Source organism: Athalia rosae, chromosome 2, assembly GCF_917208135.1.
Source record: "Athalia rosae chromosome 2, iyAthRosa1.1, whole genome shotgun sequence".
Lineage (NCBI taxonomy): Eukaryota > Metazoa > Arthropoda > Insecta > Hymenoptera > Athaliidae > Athalia > Athalia rosae.
In genome coordinates, this window is record NC_064027.1 from 6,969,720 (window position 1) to 6,995,001 (window position 25,282).

Here is a 25,282-nt window from a genome sequence, read left to right on the forward strand (position 1 = left end):
TAGATTCAATTAATTTATTTCTTTTACGGTACAATACTATATACGAAGACTCAAGTATCATTAACGTGTCCCAAAGATTATATATTGCCCAACTCAGGAGGATGAATTACCTCGGTATGAGCATTTTACAAAATTGATATGTTAAGTGCGATTCAAATCTTCATCCGTCGGGATGACGTGCTTCAGCACGTCCATAAATTTATCCATAGGGCACAGTTTTTCACACCCTGGGAGTCGCATTTCAACGAACGTTGGCGGAATCCCGAGATAATGGATGATCTAGGGAAGGAAATGAGAATAGAACGGTGAAAAGTCAAATTTTGTGCGGGGGACGTACGTGAACGATTGGCCGATATTCCGAAACGGGAATCATGGAATTGACGGCTGTGCCACGATCAAAACTCACCTTAATAAAATATTCGCCGTCACATTCCAGGAGTTCGATAATGACAGCGCTAGAAAATTCCGGCATGTGAGACTTCCAAATCCCAAGAGCGCCGAGGAGTCCCGCGACGTTCAAATCATGAGCGCTGTAGAGATAGAGCTTTTTACCCTCTTCCAGAGTCCCGTTTCGACAACTCGCGAAATCGTCGGTTATCTTGCGCAGCAACGCTCCTACAAACGGCAAATAAAACTCGATTATTCTTGACAGTCGCGGTTCGGTCCTGAATCGAATATCCGACGGGATGTACGGGATGTATTAAAAATGAGGAGGGATGAAAATTTCTCGGCCCACCTCCGTGCAGTCTCCTTATTTCGTCGTTGACGGACTGTGCGTCAAAGTAGAAGGTGCCAGCCTTCAACAATCGACCGTTCGGAAAAAGATCCTTGCTCCAGGCCGGGAGCTCCTTTCCCATGGAGGCTTCCCTCGCAAGGGTGACGTACAGCAAAGCCAAGTCCAAAATATTTTCGTACGACTTGTTTGTGATTTTCTCGAGATATTTTCCCAGCTCTTTCATATCAGAGAAGCGTTTCTGATACTCCGGAGTCTTTTCGTAACGTTTGGTCGCAGCGAGAGCTCTGAAAGCAAGGAGAAACGATGAGATGAGGAAACAACGAACCGATCGGTACTTATACAGACGTTTTCTAATCAGCGAATATTAGATTTTCGCAGGATAAATATCGGCTGCAGTGTGCTCTTAGCTAACTTGGGATTTAGATCGGGACGCAAAATCCAGTCATCTTCTTTGCGAGCGTATAGGGTAGGAATTGGCTGCCAGTCGACCCCGTTTCTCCATTGCTGACACGGTGCCGGAGGAAAGAGACCGTTCAATACCAATTGGAGCGACATTTTTGTTCTTTCGTAATCCGTGCTGCGACTTTCGACCACCGAGGGGTAATAAAGAGGTCCCAGAAATTTGTCATATTTTTTTCTCAGCGTTTGTCCAAAGTTATAGAGCCGCAGTTTACCCTCCTGAGACAGAACTGGTTGGTCAGTTGTAGTTGCGGCTCAAGATTTCGATCGTCAGAATAACGAAGAAGTAGCGCGAGACATATTTTTTTTTTTTAGAATTTTAACAAACTCACATTCGTCAGACCCCCTGGACCAACTGGAAAGTAGTTATTTTTCGGATCCAGTTCGGGTTGCGTTGGATAAGATTCGCCTATGCTTACGTCGGGAGTGCGATCGCCGTGGCGGAAGAGCTGATCCAGGATACGGGTAAAAATTAATAGGCTGAATTATCAAATATCCAATTGTAACAATTTAATATCTGGCCAATGACAAAAACCCGATTCATGAATCTCTTTCTTATCACAATACGCTCAATGACAACCTATGAACGTTACACATAAATTATCAAAGTTTACTTAGTCTCGAATATACTTACGATGCTGACTAGTTTAACTTGTGCCTTATCTTCAGCTCGGGCTTCAGCAGCCTTACAGAATGTGACTTCTTTGTTCATAACTATTGCAAAACAGATAAATTATAGGTGTAACGTTATTCGTGATCTCTACCTCGTTCGCTATCTATGATTTAATCTACTCTTTATTTCGAACGAGGAGGGACTACGCGGTAACATCTCAAAAATCTTTTCACAGACATGAAATACTCATCCGATGTACCCAACATAGTTCCAATCCGTCAATCAACTCTCGAAAGGGAAGAGGGAAAGGTTTGAATCAGGTCCAGGAATCATTTATTCTCGAATCACAGATCTTCTCGAATAACTGTGGTTCGATAAAAACGATCACGTTTTTCACCAGCCTTGCATGTCAACGAAATTTGAAATCTTGCGAAAAAATGCACCTGCGAACTACCAGGTAGTGATTTGGCCGATACGATCATCGTCGATGTTACCTAAATACATTCGAAATCGTCATTCGTTGCAGTGACGGTCCGCATGAAGTTGAAGAACACGATCTACGGATCTACGGATCTACGCGATGCTGAAGCGGAAATAGATTAAACCTTTTCGATTAGAGGAGAAATACTCAAACCTGTAACAGGATGGACCTTCGTGTGGGATGATCTGGGTCCGTTGAAGATCACTGTGACTCCCCGAAAATTGTGAACGTTTTCCTTGGAGGGAAACTATTCACGTTCATCTAAATATAAGAACACCGCATAGACGCCTCGGTGGATAACTGAATACTGATTCAGGTTGCGTTTGCGTCTGGAAACTCTACTATCGCAGATTGTGCTTGGAAATTATGCTATTTTCGTCTCATTGGATTGTGGATATAGGGCGTGGCGTTCAGTCTTACTGGTCCAAGTCAGATAGCGCCGCCTCTCAAACGTTCTAAAGGAAAAACGGTATTGTACAAGAAAATAACTTTAAAACCTTTTGGGGGGAAAAACTATTGTCGGAAAATAGGAGAAACCGGTAGCTCGGGAGGTGAAGTGACAGGGCGCGCTCCGGGCACAAAAATTACCTGTCGCTATGGATACGATGTTCCGTTTGTCAGCTACGGGTCGCTTTATGACTCGATCAGTTTCTCTTTTCTCTTGTCGTATCTTTTAAGTTCATCGAATACCTCTTCGTGATTCGATTCCAAGACTTTTTAAAATATTATCAATGCGAACGGAACTCGAAACGTCGGAGAACTTCCGGAGTATTTCCGTCGAAAACCGCACGAGCGGTGAATCATTTTCTATTTTATACGAGCGGAGAACTTGCATCGGGATGACGAAATTTATTTGGTCACCGCCGAGTCTGGTTCTTTGATTAAAATCTGCCCGGTACATCGCGCGTCACGTTCGTTTGCAAAAATTAGATAGTTAGATTGAACGAACTTGACCGAGGGTAAAAATGACACGGTGATAATGACGATGATCGAAAAGATATTTGTGCAGATCAAGCGGCGTTCTAAATATTTGTCGATTACCCAAGGGCCGTACTTTCTATATATCTTTCTCGGCTGAAAGGTGAGCTCATCTCTCGAGCGCCGTTCATCTGCAAAATGCGGTTGTTCTCTTCTTGGCCTGCGGGGGTAGCCCAAAAATTCATTCTAGATGGTTTGAATGGGAGAAAATAAATCCAGCTCAACGTAAGGGAGTTAGAAAGGCGAGATAACCTGACCCGGCGTTGTCCCGGATCATTAGCGACATTCCTGAAAATGGTGTATCCCTTTAGTATACGTATCGTGAGACGGAGCGTAACTCATGAGACGCATCGAAGTCGCATATTTCCTCGTCGAAAGTGACACACGGGAAATGTACGGATTTTCGAATCGTGAAGTCGTGAGATTCAGCGCGAGGTTATTTATTTAATTTTCAACTCCACGCGAATATTCTGCAACTCTGTTAAATCACGTTGCCGACAATTCTGTAAAAAAAAAAAAATGAAAAAATAAAAAGAAGGAAGAATGAAAAATGAATAATATCTGGGAGCAGAGATTCGCGGACGAGAAATAAAGAAAAAAAAAAAAATACATATCATGACATGAAAAATTCGCTCTTCGCGATAACGCCGCGCTGCAACTCAGATGGGTATACGCGACTGTCGCGAAATCGTATATTAAACACACGCGCGAATCTCCCCGTATTTATATTTCGCATACACGTATAAATATTCAAACTAATATAACCGGTGTACACGTATGCAAGCCTACACGGAAATACTCTAAGCGGTACAAACGGCCGGCAGATAAAAATCGACGAGTATGTAAAATGATAAAAATCAACACGAAGAAGTGAAATAAAAATATACCCCACTTCAAGGAGGGATAAATGTGGTGGAAGTCAGCGAGTCAGATGCAATTATAGAGCAATCAAGAAGATCCGAGAGCGGTCCTGGCCCCAGGAAGAAGGCCATCCCTCTGGTTATATCCAAGATCCTTGCACCAGAAGCAACGGCGGCAGCCACGAGGTAAATTCTCGCGCACCGTTTTCAACGAGGAGAGCTCAGCTTCCTCGGCGAGGACCCGGAGCCGGGTCGAGAGGGAGATACGCTCGGGTATGAGGAGTTGAGCCAGGCTCAGATGAGAAATGAGAGTTAATTGTCCCGACGCTGAAAAAAGTAGGGGGCGGCTACTGCAAGAGTTTGAAAATAATCTTGCTTCGAACGCGCGAGATAACGCGCGCGCGGGGAGGATTTCGCGAAAAAAGAAAGAGCGCCAGAGCTGGCTATTACTCGAGATGACGGAACGTTGGAACGGTCGGAAAAATTTTTACTTATGCTTTTGTTAGGATGGAGATAAATCGACATTTTCAACCGTACCTCTGAATCCCGTCGTTCCTGCGACATGCGCCAATTCCGTGTGGAAATTCGCCGAACAATTATATCCGACTGATTGTGAGCGTACGACGTAACGTAACTACAAATTAATTCCGAAGAGGTGGATAAATTTTCGCATGAAATTCGGGAAGCAAACTGGAAGGTGATTTTATACATATTTCATGGGACAGATATGTACCCTGTTTACTTCGGGAATTGAAAATACCTACCTACCTACCTACCTATATAATAAGGGCGGGGAAAAACGGAGGGAATGAACCAGCTGATAATGACGCAGCTGGTGGTTGATAAATATAGAGAGAAATACGCAGACGTGTCAAGATAACGTGAGTGGCAGGTGTCTTTTCCGTTCACCGTGAATACCGTGTACACACCGCAGTTGCCGCGGAGCGGTTCCGTTGTGCGGAGCAAAACGTTTTTAAAGACAAATTTCGACGTGATCTCCTGAGCTTAATTACCAACGGATCAATAACGTCTCAGCGGCCTCTCCTTCGCAGGCTACTCAGACCACCCATTCGATTATAGCGGCACCCCGAGCAGCAACCCTAATGAGCCCCGTGAAAAGGATGCCCCGAACCCTCCTCGACATCAACGACAACTACGACGCCATTGATGGCCGGAAACTACAACCGAGAGATTCTTTCGCCGGTGTATCATATGTACCGCTTGATAAAATATCCTATTTTAACATCAGATGGAATATCAGATCGGTGACGTGGACGGACAATGGAATATTGTTCTTGTTTTCTTCTATCGACGATGAGAATGACGTACCTCTGTGTAAATTTTTAATAACACATAATAATTATCGGCGCGGTATCGATCGCAGATTGGTTTCGGAACGTCTTCTCTGTCCGACCCAGTTTTAATCTGGAATAACCGCACATATCGGTACAAACTACCTGCGGAATAAAAAAAAAAAAAAAAAGAGGGTAAAAGAGATCCCTCAGGCAACCCTATCCGGTGCCAGGTGCCGGCAATAATCTTCTGTCCTCGTTCCACGGTTATGGATACATATAGATGACACATATACATATATCTATATAAGCGTGTATATATGTATATGCCTATATATATATATATATCTTTCGATCACTCTCTCCCCAGACTTTGCCCTCGCTCTCGCCCCCGTTGCCTATATCTCACTCTTGCACCCCCGCTGTCAACCGGCGAGCTTTTATCAGAGGTACGCCTCTTGATTTCATTGTCTAGAAATTGCAGTTCCCCACCGTTCTCGTCCTATACCGCCGGTAGTCCCCATGAGAATTGAACGACGGCCAATGGCTCAATGAATTCTGGCAAAGTGTAACGGGGGGAGAAAAAAAAAAAACTGGTAAATTGATTTTCTCGTTTCAACGACCTCGATTTTAATACATAATTATAATAATTGGGTCGTCGGCTCAAGTTCGATACAATATATGTAGAGTCCAGAAGCGCGATTTTTCATCTGTACGAAGGTGTAATATCTGCATAACTTATGATTCGTATTCGCTATACTTCGGTCTATAAAAAATTTAACCGAATAAATTATACCGAGAATTTGGAAATTCTCTATACAACTACATCGCGAATTGAATTTCTTAAAATTCTGTTTTCAAGGAAGACGCTTATCAAATTTTTTTCCATTCCCTTTTCTGGTATCGGATATCAATAACGGTAACAAGAGGAAAGACTTCGATATTTGAACGATTGACAAAAAATACTGATTAAATCAAACCGTGGTCTGCGAAGCTCCTTTGACCTGTTTCAATTTTTTGACTCTCTCGATCGCAAATTTTATATTTTCTGCGAAATACAACCCCGTGCTGGCTTCACTCACTAAAAACAAGTTCCTCGTATCGAAATAATGCGCGAAAGTATAACTGATGGTAATAATTAATAAAGCAACTCGTGAAAATCGTTGGAATGATTGTTCAACATTATTTAACAATAAGATAAAATAATGTAGCTAATTGTTTCCCTTTTTTATGAGCCTTTTGTCGAGAAAATTATGTTGAATTTATAACATAACGCGAACTTTTAATATTCAACTCTTCCACAAACATTTAATAAAGTATTAATTAATAATTCTCTGAAGCGCCGATACAGTCTCGAAGTTATTAATTTGTGGAAATTTTCCGACTGCAGATTTATTCGAGGTCATGAAATAATTAGATACAATTTTAATTTTTTGCCGACGTTTCACCGTCTGCCGACCAAATTAAGGAATTTCATCTTTCCGGTGGTTGAGCTACACCCCCGCCATAGGCGAAGGGGCTGAAAGAGGATTCATTAATTAATTAACGACTCACCTGATTTGATTGAATTATTCACCCACCCACGAGCGAATGAACATTGCTTTCGCATCATCGAATGTGTAACGGAAATTTCGGATTTTTTTGCTCTGAAAATCACGCGATCCAACTTTTTTTCACGAGTAAAGAGTCGATCGTAATAAAAAAAAAAGGTATCCATATTGAAATCCTATTCGCAAAAGCAACGTGTTGCACGTGGGTGAAAAAATAATGAGATTACGTTATTCTACTTTAAAATGGGATAACGCGAGAAAGATGGATAACATACGAAATGAAAAAGGAAAGGAACGCCCGACAAATCTTCCTGAGAGAAAATTGCATTATGAAACCTAAAAAGTAAAAACTAGATGGGAAACTTGCACGCCTACAAGTTGCTTCTACCCCTACCTATACCTAACTTTAAGAAGCTCGAGCAGCGAAGATCGACGTTATATTGACAAAGATAATTAAGCTATTCGTGTGTCTTTGGGTTTCAGGATTACAACGACGATATCAGGCAGGAACAAATGTGGGAAATGCAGATCCTAAGCACACAGGGACGCGAGGGATCCCAAGGTGCCGAAACCCCCTCGAGTCCCGAACTTTGTTCAGATGCGGCGAACTCTCCAACTGCCGCGACCACCGCGGTATCTATCGAAGGCCAAGACTGTGCTCCAAGACCAACTCCATCGCCACCAAATCCGGCCACCCTCAAAACCCAGGGTACCGTTCTTCAGACGGTTACGTCAACGCTAGGTGAACACGAATATCTTTTACGGACGAGGTCATAGGCAACCTAGATATTCCTAGCGTCCTTCGACCGAAACGACTTTCCCATTTCGTTGGCAAAATTCGCAAAGTTTCATTTATCTAAGAACGACGTTCGCGAACCAATTTTCGAAATGTTTCGCTGAGCCTTCGGACAAACGTCGTCCGCTCTATGCGATCGTGTGCCCAGTTTATCAGAACCGATGTCCTTGCGTTTTCAGGAGGCAGAAAGCGTCCATTGCTACCCGGAGGTCGTCCCGCGATGTCGCCCACGAAGCGAACGGTAATGTCGTTACTCGCACGAGCTCGTGCGGCACAAAACAAAGAACCGTTACCACCGCCACCCTCAATCGTGGGAGCGGCGCATCCAACGCACCCGACACACCCCCAGGCACCGGCACCTTTAATTCAAGCTGCCCTCCAGCTCCCCGCAGGTGCTCTGCAACCGGGGACTCAGGCCCCGGTTGGTCACCAAGTATCGCAGCTACAACTCGCCGCAGCCCAGGCGGCGGCGTCTCCACATACCACGGCTTCGCAACGGCAGTCAATTCTGCCACCGCATACGCAGCACCAAGTCATACCCCCGGCGATACACGGCCTGCTTCACGCGCAGTGAGTATCAAATGCTGAATCACACCCGCCCGCATCATCCGGTTAATTAACAGCGTTGCTTAAGAAATTAACAATTAGCCCGGTTATTTTCCTTTTGATTTCACGATTCGGATAGCGAGCTTTCTCGCTTTTTTTCTTGTCCCGGTGAAAATTCGTCGATAACCCCGGAACTTTCGACGCGATGGTAATCACGTCAGGGGTGGTTGGTTCGTACCAAGGGTACGGTGTACACATTTTATTAGACAACAACCACCACCGCGTTACCTTCGTGCGGAAATACACACGCACGTATGTATGTAGGTACGCGATACGAGTGGGTGGGGAGGCGCCGTAGGATTCGTTCGAATGTGGCTCGATCGGTACGTGAGGAACAATGCGTCATTGTAATTAGTCGGCACGTGAGCTTGAGCGTAATTATGACAAAGTTCGCGGCTCGTGTTCGCCTTGCCTCACGATTCCGCAATGACCTCCCTAATTTCTACGGGCGTAACAATACCTAAGCTCCATTTTATCGAAGGGACAGATCGTCGTTCGAGCTGGAATTTCTTCTTTATTTTTTCCTTTTTCAATTTCTTTTTTCCTCGTTTACGATTGGAGTCCACGGCAGCGTGCTCGTACGAATCCGGGCAGCTTTTGTCTCATCCAACTCCCGTCGTACCAAACGCAGCAGCGGCGCACCCCCGGAGCATTAAAAGGTTTCAATACGTGACGGCGAGATGTGTACGTTCCCGCACGGATCGGGTGATAAAAAATATGGACATCTGCCGGAGTCATTTTTTTGTTCAACGCCTCCGCGTAAATTTAATGCATATCTATGGGAATATAGACGGGTGATCGAAATCGATGAGTGCTTTCGATTCAACCGGCACCCTCGCCAAGGAGAGATCGACCGTTATTTTTACTATTTTTAGTTCGTTTCTTCATCTTTTTATCATTTCTCTTCCGTTGGCTCGCTTTTTACTTTTTCCACCGGTTGAAGCTGTCCGGCGTAACGTACCGCGGTGGACGCGGTGACCGACAAAGCCGTGAAAATAATGATCGCCTTCAATACTCAGACACCGTGATATTTCAAGCCCCTTTCGGGATAAGAGTCTGCGTTTCGCTTTGACCCGCCCTCTCAAAACACGACGTTTACATTTACGTTCTGTGGAGCGTGACACCGGAATTCGTGTCACGTCAATGGCGCGTGCCTTAAGACGAATAGATTCGTGTACTCCCACCGCTGTCCTAAGAAATTCTCCCACGAATTGTTCGAGCGACGTAATACTCCAACTAATTGCCAAGCGGATGTTATATTCGCCCCGAACGAAAAAAATTTCATTTCTGTTTACGTTGAAGAAAACAATAAAAAAATCGCGAACCCGCAACGTTTCACGAGGGCAACATTCGCGAACGCACCGACAACCGCTTTCGACGTCATAAACTTCTTTGAAATAAATTTCAATTAGCCACGTCGGATTTTGATTAATTTTTGCTGTTTTAATTCCGGGGTTTTGAAATAATGATGATAATGATTATGATTTTTTGTTCCCACCGCACGGTTGGGTGAAGATTTCTCTTTGAGGGTCTCGGTAGTGAAAAGAATCGGAAGAATGAAATTATCCTCTGAGAGGTATCAGCTGATGACAAGTTTCGAGCAGAGTGTGTATTCATATAATCGATTTTTTTTCCCACTCCAAGTTCCTCGTTTTCAGAAGCTCGTGAAAACCCGTAAGTAATTTGGGGACCTGGACATCCTCACAAGCTGTTCGAAGCCCTAATTGTTACTCGGGTTGATGTAATGTCAAGAAGAATGGAATGGAGGAGCGGGGTCCCCCGGGTTCCTTTGTACGGCAATCTTAGGGCCGTATGTACTCGAGTGCCTACTCGTCCCTGGCGACGCACAAAGGTTTACTTCCAGAAAGCTGATAGCGTGAGAGCTACGAGACTTTAGGTCAAGATATACGTTTCCAATTTAGCCTCGTAACACGCATTCTGTCGAGAAATTATTCCGCTCTTCTTCCACTTCGTACTTTTTCTGTTTTCATCTTCTAACAGTTAAGGAGAACATTCGGCTCTAGCTTAAATCTGAATGACTCGATCTATCCTCGTTACTAGGGTGGGTTAGAAAAAAAATTTGTTCCACCTAATGATTACTCGATCGATTGCATGAGTAGATGATTTTGGCTTTCAGGTTTGGATTCCTGAGCTGATTGTATGTGAGATTAGTCTTGAAGAACCAAAAAATGATTCGATTTTTGAGCAAAAAAAAAACAACACTTCTAATTTAGTTTAATACCATTTTCTTACGTATTTTGACCTCAGGAATCCAAATCTGAAAGAAAAATTGATCTATCTCTAAAATTGACCGAGTTATCGCCAATTTTCAGCTTTTTGGGGTCAAAAATAAAGAATTGATTTTTTAGTCTATATTAATGTAATTTGAGCTCAGGAATCCGAATCCGGAAGAAAAATTAAGCTATCTGCAAAAATGACCGAGTTATCCCCATTTTTTCGTGATTTTTGGCATAAATTTGAGGATATCTCGAAGGGAAAAAATCGTAGCTCAATTTGGACAACGGATTTGTGTTCCTCAGGTCAAAATACGTAAGAAAAGTGCCATACGATCGATTTTAAAAAATAAAAATTTTTGGTCAAAATTTGAGATTTTTCCAAGGGGTACCCCTTACGATTTTTTCAAATTTTGGACAAAAATTTTTATTTTTTAAAATCGATCGTATGGCACTTTTCTTACGTATTTTGACCTCAGGAACACGAATCCGTTGTCCAAATTGAGCTACGATTTTTTTCCTTCGAGATATCTCAATTTTTATGGTAAAAAATGCGAAAAAATAGGGATAACTCGGTCATTTTTGCAGATAGCTTAATTTTTCTTCCGGATTCGGATTCCTGAGCTCAAATTACATCTATATAGACTAAAAAATCAATTTTTTATTTTTGGCCCCAAAAAGCTGAAAATGAGCGATAACTCGGTCAATTTCAGAGATAGATCAATTTTTCTTCCAGATTTGGATTCCTGAGGTCAAAATACGTAAGAAAAGCATATTAGAACCAATCAAAATAATGATTTATTTTTTGCTCAAAAATCGAATTATTTTTTGGTTCTTCAAGAGTAATCTCACATATAATCAGCTCAGGAATCGAAATCTGAAAGCCAAAATCATCTACTCATGCAATCGATCGGGTAATCATCAATTATTCGCTGTTGGGAGTAAAAAAATTATAAGACATATCGATTGGTTTTAGTCGTAGACCCACTTTGGTTCGTCGCAATCCATGCATGCGTCGAAATATTCGAATTTCTCAATTCACCAGTGAACCCGAGCTTTGCTAGAGTCAGGTAGCCACGGGCGCGCGGTTTGTTGTGGGGCGTCACCTCTGCTCAGCCCCGAAGGTGACGGTCTCACAACAAAGCGCTACGCTGCTGGCTACGCTGTCTCCAGAAAAGCTAACAGTGAACGAGGAAAAAAGTATCACAATCTACAATTTTTAGATATTTCCTATGATTTTGGATGACAAAAAAATTTTTTTTTGCTTGAAGTACCCCACTTGATTAATTTTTTATTCAGAAAACGAGTGGGCTACCTCAAAATATCAAGTAAAAAAGTTTTTCCACATTTGAAAAATTTTCTTTTTCTGTAAGGTACAAATTCTGCCTCCATCCTAAGAAAATAATAGGAAAAATTTTTTTCTTCAACCCACCCTACTCGTTACGCTTCGATGATCGGAAGTGACGTGGGATATCGAATGGCGACCGACCGATCAAGAGGGGAAAACTATATTATAAGTATATCAGGCCACCTCGCACTGTCAACGATTATTATTTCTCTAACCCATTTAAATGAAAAGATATCGGCGGTATCCCGCGCTTCGCAAAACGGAATTTTCTACATGCCCCCCAAAGAGACGAAGGAACTTCTTTAATTAAAGTTATTCGTTAATGAGGTGTACGTCTACTCTGCCCATCTTGTGATGAAAGAACTCGTTAGAAAAAACGCTCGCTAAAAGAGCCCTCCTTCAGGTTCACAACAAGGTCTCGCATCAGTAATGCTTGAAGGATTCGTTAACTGCAGCGGGAGGGCAACTATACCTATACGAACTTTTTTAATCGTCGAAGAGTTTCTCGCGACGTAAAAATGATCAATTTTCAAAATACTTCCGTACCGCATTTACAAACACAGAGAACAAGAACATGGAAACTTTCGGATGATTTTCAACCAGCTGTCTACTTTCGAGTAGATGCTTTTATCAAGGTTTCGAGACGCTTTCGAGAACTGTGAATTGATCGATTGCACTCGAGCGTCCTTTACGTTGGTAAATAAGTGGTGCTGAAGTAACTCGATTCACCTCGGCGTGTCTCGCCGGTGAAAATCGATCAACAATGTACAAAGTCTAAAAATCCTTCCATTTCACCCGCTAAAATCCTCGAGATAAAATGACTGGCATTTGATTGCGAGGGCGGTCTACTAAGTGACAAGTTCACGGACTCAGAATTCAGACCGCTTCTACCCAACTGAGCCGAAAATCTTCCCGACAGCCACCCGCAAGACTCCCTAAAATCTTTTGCGTTAATCAGTGACCGAAGTAAACTGGTGAGTTGGGGAGTGTTTGAAAAAAAAAAAAACAAACAAACAAACAAACAAAGCTACGAGTCCAAGTTGAATTTACCGCCGGATGACGTACGTATTCATATTTGACGAAACCGGTACAATCTGCAAAATTTTACCCCACTGCAGGATGGCACACATATCCAACTATTGATTCCGGAAGGATTAAAGGATTTGCCAAAAGCTCCAAGCTGTTACAATCTCCCCTCGCTGTATCCCTGCCTACACTCACTCACGTAGCGGTACCTCGATTGCATCGGAGGAATATTTATGGAATATCAAATAAACCGCTTTTATAATGCGCGTCACTTCCTCGAATCTTATTGCGATCCGGAAGCGCGGTCGTACGCGGAGAGCGAAATGAAAAATAAAAAAAAATACACCCATACGTACATATATTCGGAGACCGAACTTGGGTGTAAAGCAAATCCCCGCGGATTCTACTTGCGTGAGAACGAAGGGTTGAATTATAGCGGGATACCGCGATGCCAGGAAAACAAAGAAAAAGAAAAGAAAAAAAAAAAAAGATTGGATCAAACTTCCGGATAAAATAAGGTATAGAATTCAAACTCAGATTTCAACTTTCACTTTCGCCGTCGGTGTTATTGATTCTATAAGACTGCACGGTGACAGAATCCTTCGCCTTTGCTTCCGCGTGTCCGTAGGGATTGATAACTCAGTTTTTGAAGAGAAGATCTACGCAAATCTGGGAAGGTGAAAAATAAGGGTAAAATTATTTGAAGAACCCAACTTTTCGTATTATACCTGCTGGAGGAACTAATATTTTTGGCATACGTTTCTTCGATCAATCTTACCTTAATGTTCTTCTTTTGAACCAGGTCGCTACGCTATTTGAAATGGGACTATCTATCAATCTTCAAGAAGATGTTTCTCTCCCCGGTGATTTCTTCACACTTTTCTCTACCACTTTCTCACCTCTCCTCGTCATTCTTTTTCATCCACACCTAGAACTGTTCCGATCACCTCCGTCTGTGTGTACTTTTTTTTTTTTTTTTTCATTTGATTTTTATTCTTTTATCCTTTTTCTCCCCATCCGTTTCTCCCTCTGCCGCGATTGGCGACACGACGTCGAAGCTCACCGCCTCCTACCGCTTTAATCTAGCAAAAGTTAGTGTCCCCCGGAACCCGGAGTGCAGTGATCAAAATCCCGGTATCCTTCGATTCCACCTGATCCTCCCCGATCCGGAGAGCTCCGTGTTACCCGGCTATCGCAAACCTGGCAAAAAAAACCACGGCGTACAGTCGAATCCGCGGAGCGACTTTCTCTAGAAATAGGCTTCCGTCAGAATTTAATACGGTAAGCCCGGAGGACGAGTGAATATCGATATTCGGTCGCGTGCGACGGTATAAAAGTCCTTTATTATAAAATGGGATCAACAATATTGGCCTCGGAAATCAACGATTATCCGCCGCGAATAACCATACGGCGTAATTGATAGTATTTCAGGAATATGCCCGCCATTCCAGACTCTTAAACTCTGTAATCGCTCGTTTATTTTATCGCATAAAGATAATGTTCATATTAGATTTATCGGGGGCAAGCCTTTCCATTACCTTTCCTTTTCGCGACTCGTATTTTTTTTTTCTCTCTCTCTCCAGTATCTCCTCTATGCTCAGCGTTTTCTTCCGATGGTTTTAGTGGCCCGAAGCCACTTTGTTGCCGTTGGTTTGATCGTGAGAAAAATTGCCTGTCTTTACCAACCTGTATCAGATAAAGATACTCCCATATTTCCCATTTGTAAGAAAAATCTTTCTTTTCCATATCCGTAATTTCTTTTCAGTTTTCCCTTATTTATCTTCGACGATACAGAGAGAGGACCTCAGACGCGTGATCTCGCCGCGCGAAAAGATAAATAGAAAATAGAAAAAAAGACAGAAAAAAAAACCAAGCTGCACGATTCACATTCGATCGGAGAAACCTTTGCATACCTCCCGTTGAGACGACTCAACTATGAAATGCATTTAAAGACGAATAAATATCTTCGCAGGTTAAACTCCATAGGGAGAAGCTGCAGAGCTTTGTGTAGCCCCGGCACTTCTGCGAACAGCTCATCTTTATGCTCTAGCTCCGAAGTGGTTGAAGAGTCCCTCCTTGAGCTCCGGTCTCATAATGCGACTCCGCGCCATGAAATTCATGTGACGTTCAGGTTTCGCGGCCAAGTGGCGTACGCGGACTGTCTTCAGTTTCGATCCATACAGGATGGGATACGGGGCGATCCTTTTGAAAACGACCTCGAACCTCGAAACTGGTGAAAACTGACCGACTAGTAGGTGATATACCGCTTCTTCCCAGAAACGTCGTCGGATCTCGATATTCGCATTTCGGCCGACAGATCACGGTTCCCGTACGTTGTTATTATATCGAAGCCCGTTTAGTTCTCCCTGGGGTAACTGCCGTTGATATATTCCGCGAAAATCGCATCCCAGAACAAGCCCGCACGATTGAAATACCTCATCCGACGTTCCCGAGGTAAATTTAATTGTCCACGAAGGGCGTAGTTAACCCTCGTAAACTACGTCGGTCATTCCGGGAAGAGGTTGGCGGAGAATATATCCATATACATATATACATCCGTACACAAACGGGGCAGAATTACGGGGATCGCGTTGTTCCACGGAGTAGCAGGGGTTCCGACGCGGGTTTTCGTTCAACTGCCACGTATACGTAGATGCATACGGTACGTTGGCTCGTCCCTCAAACGTTTGCATCGGATGTTCCTTCCCCGTAGCGCACACGTGCTATTCTACTATACATTTGCCCCGTCGGCCGTTTCTTCAATTCGGAAAAACAAGGGTGCTTTCGAAGCACTGTCACGTTCGTTTGACGGCTTTAAAAATTAAGACTCGCTGCAGAATTTTGTCGTATAAGCCCCCTATAGGATTAGCGCTCTTGAGCCGCGCGAAAAAAAATCTTCCGCGTTCCACGACATCTTCTAAAGGTTCCGGTGATGTTCGCTACCGGCGGGCTGAAACGTGCTCTGAATTCTACATTGCACAGGTAAAGTAAAACATAGCGCATCAATTTTAACCATTTATTCACACTCGTTAATTACGTCTTTGCATACTGTAATCAAAGAGTTGTTAGCACGTGCCATTATGCGATATATTTACCCACCTAGTTTCTTCGGAGACAAGTTTAACAATCGCCTCGTAGCTACGTAGAAGTTCGGGAGAACGGGGCGAGTAATAATTATAGGCTAGCGCGAGCTTAGAATTTGCGGCGCTCTACGGTACAGCTGGCTTAAAACGCTCCCAGAACTTTGGCCGGCCTTGAAAGATAACGAATAAAAAAATCATTATCGAGTTGACGAATGCTGTTTCTGGCCAAAGTGACGCAACATTGTTAGGTGAGCTCAACCACCTGTCCTTGGATAACTGCCAATAATTATAACGCCGCTGTATAATTCGATGGCAAATAGAATTACCGGGCTTGCGTAATAATTGGTCACTCAGGGGTCAAATCGATGAGCCAATTTTCTTTACCCGAATGAAATTTATCTTTTTTTTCGAGCCTTGTCGAATATGGTTTTCGAATTTAGGGTTCGTTGATAATTTCGGCACGTTGCCACGCCTCGCGTCAAACACAACCACGTCGGCGGTATTTTCAAGTCAGATTTTTAAACGGATTTTCCCCGGCTTTTATTTGCCTTCTTTCATTTTGCCCACTCAGTTTTGTTGTGAAGCTCCTGCGGATGGCAAATCGTGATATATATCGCTTTGGATCTCTTTTCGGAAAAATTCACGACGGCCGAAGCGCTCACTCCGCCCCACGCGAGTTCCCACACATATAGAGCGTTTTCTCGAAGGGCGGAAAAACCTATTTTCGATCCTAGTCCAGCTCTTAGTCCGATTGGCTTGTTTTCGTCGTTCTCGCGACTGATATAGACGCGCGTAGGCGTCAACTGCTCGTAAAAGTACTTTTGTCTCCAAATTTGAGAAGCGGACAAGTGAAACTAATTCGACTATCAAACTTCCTCCAAAAGTATATCCTCTTTATTAACATTTGATCGTATGATTTATCGGTGAATCGTTCACGTCCTTCGAAATCACGAATGAATAGAGATCTTCGAAGTGATCATCGCGCTTTATGTCATCCGCACGACGCGTACGACGTTCGCTACGATTTTCCGAGGCAATTCGTTTCTATGAAACGTTTGCGAGCGTCGTTTGAGTTACAACGGCAACATGCGATCCGCCAGCAGCTTCTTCTAATTTATATTTCATCGTGATTAATTTCACGTTGTTTCTTTGCGAGCGTCTTTTCATCAACGGAACGCGACCGTATAGCTCGCCCGCTGGCTGGCCGATGTCTGCTCGTTGGCCGTATGGTAAAACTATTGTATAATTTAGCACGCGTCTCGCACACAATGCTGCGGTAGGCTTCTGGCTCTAACGTAATTTATTTTTACGATCAGAGGAAAAGTATATATATACGTGTACGGTACACATCCTCGTGCCAAGTATAATTTGTTTTTGCCTTCGGACTGCAAGGCAGCTCTGCAGAGTAAGATGAATAGAGAGAAGAGTATTCGGTGTCTCGAAAATATTCTGATTAAGTACTACCGTACTCGTGGTTTCTACTGCTCGGAGAATTTCGGAAATACGTTGAAAAATTTTCGCTTGACTGAGAGAAAAAGTATTCAATCTTCGCCTCCGAAAATCGCACGAGAATCTGATTAATTTTGAAAAGGATGTAATGAGTTTTTCGTAATGACGAACGTTTTCGAAGATTAATTCTTTCGGCCGACGGTCGGCGTGAAGCGGTTTGTTCTCACTCCGACGCGAAACTTAGAATACCTACTTTTGTTCCGAGCTAACTCAGTCGTTACTAAACGTGGGCAAACACCTAGAACGTTTCTGGATTCGGAAAACTTTTCGTATTCAACGACCGAACGCGAACCGTTAGCGGAAGTTTAAAGCATTTTTCAACGGAACACAGAAGTAAACACGACCGTGAATTTACCTCAAGAGCCAATACCGTCGCTTCCGGGTTGTAAAATTTTCTACGGTTTATCGAAAACTGAGTACACATTCATCGAATGGGCGGTTCAATTGATTTTTACCGTTTTGAATTCAAGCGTGGATTCGTATTTTATTTTATTTTATTTTTATTCATTTATTTATTTTCCGTACTTCACAATCGTAGCCGGGCAATTTATAAAACGAAGTTCCTCGCGTAATGCGGAGCGTCGGGAGCGATGCCCGCCACTAAAGCTTTGACGATTCACGTTTGATCTAAATCACGTTAGCTACACAATTAGCTTTACCCAGGCAATCAATCGATCGATCGATCGATCGCGTTGCCTTCCAGCTGACCACCGATACCGCGGGTAGAGGTGACCGCGAACCTTTTTGCTCCGGCACTTGGCAGTAGCCTTCCGCATTACGCCCCGATAACATTCCGCCGTCCGTGCAACTATACACATATACATATGTGTATACCTGTAGCCTGCATTTCAGGAGCGTCCTTTAATTCAATAAGCTCAAGGGCGTATATCCGTCTACGACAGAGCAACGCTACTAGTTATTTCGTTCCATCCGATAATTTTACAGGCACTACGGATGGCGCGCGGGCGGAGAGCGGTCCAATATCACGTACCTAGGGTACCCGGACCACATTCTCAATCGCATATATGCCAGAACGTACGGGCACGTATGGGCGCCCATACTCTATGTAACATCCACCTCGTAGCATCCTCCTCGACGGTTGATGCAGACCCAGTGAACGCGACACCATCCACCTGCGCATTAATTATTAATTACGTGATGTTAATTGCGTCGCGCCATCCGAGACCCGCGTCTGCCGTACCGTGCCGCGGATGTATAGTACATACCCGTGTGCTACGCTTGGCGCAGGTAAAGCCGGGCAGGTTCGGTAGGGTGTAACGTCACGTGTGTCGAGTGACGGGGGAAGAGCAAAAGGGGGTGTGGCACACTCGCCGCTAAACAATGCCCGATCCTTTGACAAAGGTATGAAATATGTAATACGATGGCCCTTATTTTTCAAAATTCAAAACTTTCGAGAGTCCCACTTAGCGCGGTGCTTTTTTCTATTCGGGACAAGGACCGACCCCCGACACGTGTACGACGACGTGTCGTTAACAACGGCGACGATGTGGGATTCGTTGGATGTTGTATCAATTTACGTCCAACGATTCGGAGCTTTCGCCTTTCCGAGTGTGTAAATTCTACGCTACGCTACTAAAGCACGGTGTGGATTCGAACGTTCGTATTATAATGGCGTGAACGCCGCAACGAGGATCGTGTTTCCACAATTTCAGCCACCGCCAGAACTGAACCAGTTTCCGTATATATATACATAACTACCTACGTTTGCGGAGGATATTTAATCAATCGTTCAACAAATATGTATCCAGATACGGTTTGTATGCCCACTTAGGAATACAACGGAGCTCTTGCACCGTAACGTTAAATTTGTGAAAATTTGATCGTGCGATCGAAACGACAATGAACAGACCGCCACAATCGATCGTTAGTTCGGACACCTGTGGTATTCGAAACTTTGAACGCGCCGGTTCCGAGGGCCTGGACCGCCCGTGATTCCGCGTAAAGTTGGCCCCTAAGTAGTAACGGCGACGGTACGGTCAGACCCCAAATTGATTTCACTTACCACGAGGTAGCGAACCCGAAACCAGCTTCACCTCTCAAGAATCCCTATGATTAATTACACTACACCGCGTACGAGTTTTAGGTCTATTATATTCCATCTATTTTTGCGTTAGCGATGTGACAAAAAAAAAAAAAAAACACGAGTGATCAGAGGGACGCGATGCGACGATCTTGACGAAAATTATCGTAAACTTCTTGCACGTTCTGAGTTCGATGTATAGTTCGTGCGGCTTTTGCGCAGATATTTTTTCACCACAAAACTCTTCGCTTTTATACGTAATTCGTGTTAACAATTTTCCGGTATTCGTTCATATTTATATAATCAGCGAACAGAATTAGTTTCGTTATATCTTCGTCTACGTCCCGCACCCGCGTTTTTTCGTATCGAATGAAAATCTACGTCTAGTTTGACATTGGATAAGCTAGCGTGTTTCGTTATTCGGTAATGATGAATTTTTCCGACGCGATGCGGTAATGATGATTTTTGCAACGAAGGATCAAAAGTTGCGTACTAAATTTCAATTAGTTCTATACACCCGCACTGATTCCACCTTACACGGTGTGAATGTTGAAATTCTATACGGATCGCAGAATAATTGGTGAATTCTATTCTACTTCGAACCACATTCAATTTTTAAGGGTAAAAAAAAATGTTTCAACGAACAAAAAAGAATGAGGAAAGAAAAAAAAATGAAACTAATTTCCCAACGCCACCCCTACACATCCCGCGTGAGCGTCGCTGGTCGCAACAATTGTGAAAAATGTTTGAAATTTATTCCCGCCGAGTCTCGCCGCTGACACCTCAGTAAGTGAAATTCTATCTTCAAAGAGTTTAAGCTTTAAATTTTCATTCGCAAAAGTGTGGACGCCTAAACTAGGCGACAGTTTGAAAAATCCGTGCGAAAGTTACATCTATAGGAATGATGTATGTATTATAATAACGGCTGTAACGTAGACTGGTATTACTTCAAGTTGCAAGATCTACAATTCTCTTCTACTTAAACTTGCAGTAGTTCCGACTATTTGATAAAAAAAAAAAAAAAAAAAACAAGACAGAAAAAAAGATGTACGCGAATTAAACAATCTTAGCTTTAATTAGTGATCTTGCAGACAGAATTTTAATTAAATTATAGTCAACCTTCGGTCTTCCGTCTTTACTATGAAGCGTTATTCTCGAATAAAGGGCTTCACAAGCGGACCTTTTTTTTTTTTTATTTTTGTTAATTTCTTTTTGTTCCATTCTCTTCTTTTCTCTTCTACAAGTTTAAAACTTTTACACCGCTCGCTGTTATTTTCCTGTTTTTGTTTCGCGCTTTTAAGTTTGAACCTTCTCGCAAACTCGAGATGATGTATAATGACCATAACAAAAAACGAAAAATAAAAAAACGAAAGGAAGCCATTAAATATTTCGGGGGCATCGTTAGTTGTGCGTGGATGAAGAAAAAAAAAGTGTGTAATTATCGTTATTTAAATACAAACACCGAAGGTATCGCAAAAAAAACGGCGCAACTTTCAATACCTATATAGAATCCTAATTAACGAAACCCTACGACAATTGCGGTTGCAAATTGAATGAAAATAAAATAAAAAGTGGAAGATACACCAAGTCACAGAGAGAGGAATGCTTGGAACGAACTGATCACGTTGAGTGAAGTAAACAAAAAAAATAAAGTAAATAAAAAAAACTTGCCATTGGTGGAATCTCCGCTCAAGGGCTGGTGTCCCTTTTTCTTCAGTTCTTTACTGCCAAAAGTTGAAGTATCCGCGCGTCTCTCGTTTCGCGGTATCGCAGAGGTACATGAGAGGTAGGGGGAAAAAGACGAAAAAAAAACCAGAGGGCTGAGAGGTCGAACAGATTTTGAAATCGTGATGCTCATCGTGAATTTCTAAAGAAATATAACCGAAAAGTTTCCGCACGTGATATCGACTCCGCAAAGAGATTTCGGTATGGCGTGATTTTTTTTTTTTTTTTTTCGGCAATTCTCACTGAAAGAAAACGGTTATATGTTATTTAATTTTTTTGTTTCTTTTTTTTTTTACTCCCAGGCCTCGCTTCGCCTTATTATATTATAGCGCCTTACACACCGTCTTGAATATATTTCTTACATTTGTTTCGTATATTATTTTTAAGCCTGGATCGTTAGAAAACCGTAGAATTATACGTGATTTTTTTTTTTTTGTTTAATTTCCTTCTTTATCGTTATCCGGTAAGAACGAATGCAGCGTTCGCGTGCAAATTTACTCGAGTCTATTATACACGCGGTTTTAGATTAGAAACTGGGTGTTGGAACTTGAAAGTTCTGGCAACGAGTGACGAACTTTCTACACGTTACGTCGTCACTTTCACTCAAGATCAAAGGTGTAGGCGCTCGAATTCCAGGAGTTCGAAATTATTCAGCTAGGGAAAGGGAAAGCAAAGGACAAAGCGGAGGGCACGAGGACTACTGGGAAGGCTATAAAGAAATAACGGAAAATGAGAGAGAGAGAGAGAGAGAGTAAGACTACCCAACGACATACTTTCGACGTATCCAACGACGACCTGAGGCCAAGCAAAGCTCGCTTCGACGAAAAAAGGAGGAAGGAAACAAAAAAAAATTGATTAGGTAAAAGAAACGTGCGAGATGGTGGCGTTCGATGGAGATTCCCAATTATCGATCGACCGGTTCGAGTGAGCACTTCCTGCAGCGGTACGGCGAATAGAAGCTATTCACCTGATGAAACTATACAGGACCACCTGCAGCCTATAAAACCTATTTTAACTGAAACTGTAAAACCGAGCAGGTACCCACTTGATTTCTACTTAAAAGCTATTTCGAGAGGTGAGCATATATAGCACGACTACCCGCAGTCGTGAACGAACAATAAAGTTAAGATAAAATTAAAATTTATCTGACATCCCCGCGTGCAGCGTGCACCGCGGGCGGCGACCGATAATTACTAAATAAAATTATACGAGGGTGTGAATAATTAATAAAACTCCCTTCGCGGCGATCATTTGAATTTACACGAAAACTCGGCAAGTAATTTGTTCGTCAGAAAAATATTATCTTCTCGGATTATATCTCATCGGTATTTCGCTTATTGGAATTTATATTCCTCCGTTATTATTACACCGTAACACTCGCTGCATCCAGCGCGGCGGATGGTCCGCGGTGACGGGGGTAATCGAAACATATTTCTATTTGATTACGGTATCGATAATCACTCGACATACATTACAATACGATTTACTGATCACTGATTCTGCAATACATTTTCGATAATAATTATAATAATTATACGATACCAGAGCACCTCGGTTTACGGTCGCTAGTCCAACGTGATTTTTACAATATTTTTTTTTTTCATTCAATTCTAGTATATTTTGGATATTCACTTCAATTTTTTTCGCCAAAAAAGTCGATGCACACCCGATATTCGACTGACGTTAATTCTTGTCGTAGAATATTTTCATTTCTTTTTTTTCTATCGTACTTTTGCTTTTTATGTTTTTTTTTTTTTTTTTTCTTATTCTGCTCCCTATTCAAATCTTGCTGGCATTTGAAGTTGCCTCATGATTTATGCATTTAGATATGTGTACCAGGGTGGTAAGCAAAGTTATTCCGCATCTCTATTGAAGTGAATTTTTCTTCTCTTTTTTTTTCGCCGGTTCACTTCTGCTCTCTAGTACGGTATTTTCTTTATCCAGCGTCAGTATACGCAGCCAGTGCGACAAGGGTAAGGATGTAAAATGGCGCATGAGCTTACGGAAATAACTCCTTTTCGCCCGGTGTGGAATAAGAGAGAGAAGAAAAAAAAAAAAAAAAAAGAGAAATGAAAGAACGACAAATTACCTCGAGCAAGCCATCAAACTAATTAATCACGAGATCGTGAATGTCCTGCGGAATTCGCAGGGGTGGAAAAAAAACGAACCTGCAGCTATGAAAGAGCCGAAAATATGGGCAATTTAGATTTAAGCCGATTTTATCGCTAAGTGCGGAGGGATAACGGTGCGGATACGACTACGTTAGAAAATTCAGGTACATCTGCTAGGTACCTATTTTAACTACTCGTTCGGAAATTCTATCCCGATAAAATTACTTATTGAGCGAAATGGCTGCGGACTAATTGCGAATTATAATTACCTGATCGAAGCTAGCTGCTAATACGGGACATTCCGAACGTTATTCTACGTCGCCGTAAGAATTAACGTTTCATTTGGACATTGGCTAATTATCTCACGTAAACGCGAGCCTGGGTAGAAATTGCATCGCATGGAAAAATGAATGGGAAATAAACTTTGGTGAATTATGTGAAGATCGACTTTCAATTATTACGTGGCAAGTGTTCAATGCACTTCCTCAGATTCCGGGACATTTGTACGATCGGCCGATCCTAGCCCCCGATGTCCTCGCAACGCACTCGCCGCTCGGTCTCAAAACCTGTACTACCCATCGAGCGAAGAAAGAAGAAGAAGAAGAAGAAGAACGTTAATTTCCGGTGAATTAAATTCACGATTTATACGGCGTTTATCGAGCGACCACAGGCGCTGTTGTTGGTAAATTTGCAATGGAAATTTCCATATAATGCATGCTAGTACAGCGTATGAGGGGAAGTGGAACTGACCGTAAAGTTGGGTAATAGTGCCAATAATAACGTTCGAATAATCGTTTCATCGAAAGTTTAACCACTAACAGACCACGTACCCTTGAGTGCGAACCTGCAGTTATTTATAGTTTCCAACTCATAATTTTAACAAGCATGATTGCCAAGCTCCTGACCTCGCAAAGCGATTGGCCGAAACGTTATCGGATAATTATAACACAATCGATGTAACCATACCGATGTCGGGCACAAGTTTTCCCAGCGAAAGGAATTCGATAGCATGTGAAAATATAAATGTTCAATCACTGGTTATATCATAGGTTTCACTACCCTTATTGCACCTTGGTATTCACATGGCACTGCACCGCACAAGTTCCAAAGTACTTCACCCGCGTTCCTCCGAATTAAACGTACGCGAGTATAAAAGCGAAGAAATGTTTCATCCCCTAACAATCGATTTTATCAAAGGGACCTCACACGCGGGTACTGCAAAGGTGCAGGCTTCATTCGTTATATATATACATATATATATTCTCCGAGGAAAATGTTACGTGTACCGAGGCAATTGCGAGTTCCAAGATTTTCTTTCACGCACGTATACACCTATTCGAGTGTAATAAAACGTAGTACAGTGAGCGTAACGAGCTTCATATAAGTGTTGCTGCGAGTGCATGTCGGACTTTTTATATTTTTACCTCTTTTCCCCCCGATTCTTTTGAAGCCTTTCAACCTTCGAAACGAACGTGCGCGTAATTGTAACTGCAACATTCTTGCAACTTGCAAATTTCACACTCTTCGCACACATACCGGGTGACAAATTACATCGTGCGCTGAAGAATATCTCGTTCGATGTATTTACAAAAAATCCAGAATCCAAATTTCGAATTCGATTCCCAAAGGGTTCGAGACAAAACACGTGTACAAGAACCCGCGATGCAGTCTGCGGACCAGAAATAAATTGTGGGGAAAAAAGTGAAGGAGGTGAAAGAACAAAGAAGCAGAAAAATACGCAGTCTGGAAATTCTCGTTCCTCGTTTCTTGCACCCTCGTTTTTAGTCGCGGTCCTCTCCACGCAGATGCGTGTATACATGCGATATGATACGTG

General features: G+C 42.7%; 2 protein-coding genes across 8 annotated transcripts in view; one reads left to right on the forward strand and one right to left on the reverse strand.

Annotated features, from left to right (window-relative positions):
* LOC105684653 (venom acid phosphatase Acph-1-like) lies at positions 1-24,814 on the reverse strand. 5 transcript variants are annotated; one of them, XM_012398187.3, is made up of 7 exons: positions 24,519-24,814; positions 1,830-1,909; positions 1,528-1,644; positions 1,149-1,414; positions 737-1,020; positions 407-615; positions 1-279 (listed from the first exon to the last, which is right to left on the reverse strand). In XM_012398187.3, the coding sequence occupies exons 2-7, from the start codon at positions 1,905-1,907 to the stop codon at positions 142-144; spliced, it is 1,092 nt and encodes a 363-aa protein (XP_012253610.2). In that variant the 5' UTR covers positions 1,908-1,909; positions 24,519-24,814; the 3' UTR covers positions 1-141. The 5 variants fall into 5 exon arrangements, with proteins under 5 accessions (XP_012253610.2, XP_012253612.2, XP_012253608.2 ...); XM_012398189.3 differs by lacking the exon at positions 24,519-24,814 and adding an exon at positions 24,279-24,358; XM_012398185.3 differs by lacking the exon at positions 24,519-24,814 and adding an exon at positions 23,910-24,200.
* The window catches only part of LOC105684655 (KH domain-containing, RNA-binding, signal transduction-associated protein 2), a 129,911-nt gene that overhangs the window by 96,739 nt on the left and 7,890 nt on the right, over positions 1-25,282 (forward strand). For all 3 annotated transcript variants that reach the window (XM_020851497.2, XM_020851494.2, XM_012398192.3), the window contains exons 5-6: positions 7,453-7,711; positions 7,945-8,335. In XM_020851497.2, the coding sequence (XP_020707156.1) occupies positions 7,453-7,711; positions 7,945-8,335 (650 nt within the window). The remainder of the gene's footprint in view (positions 1-7,452; positions 7,712-7,944; positions 8,336-25,282) is intronic.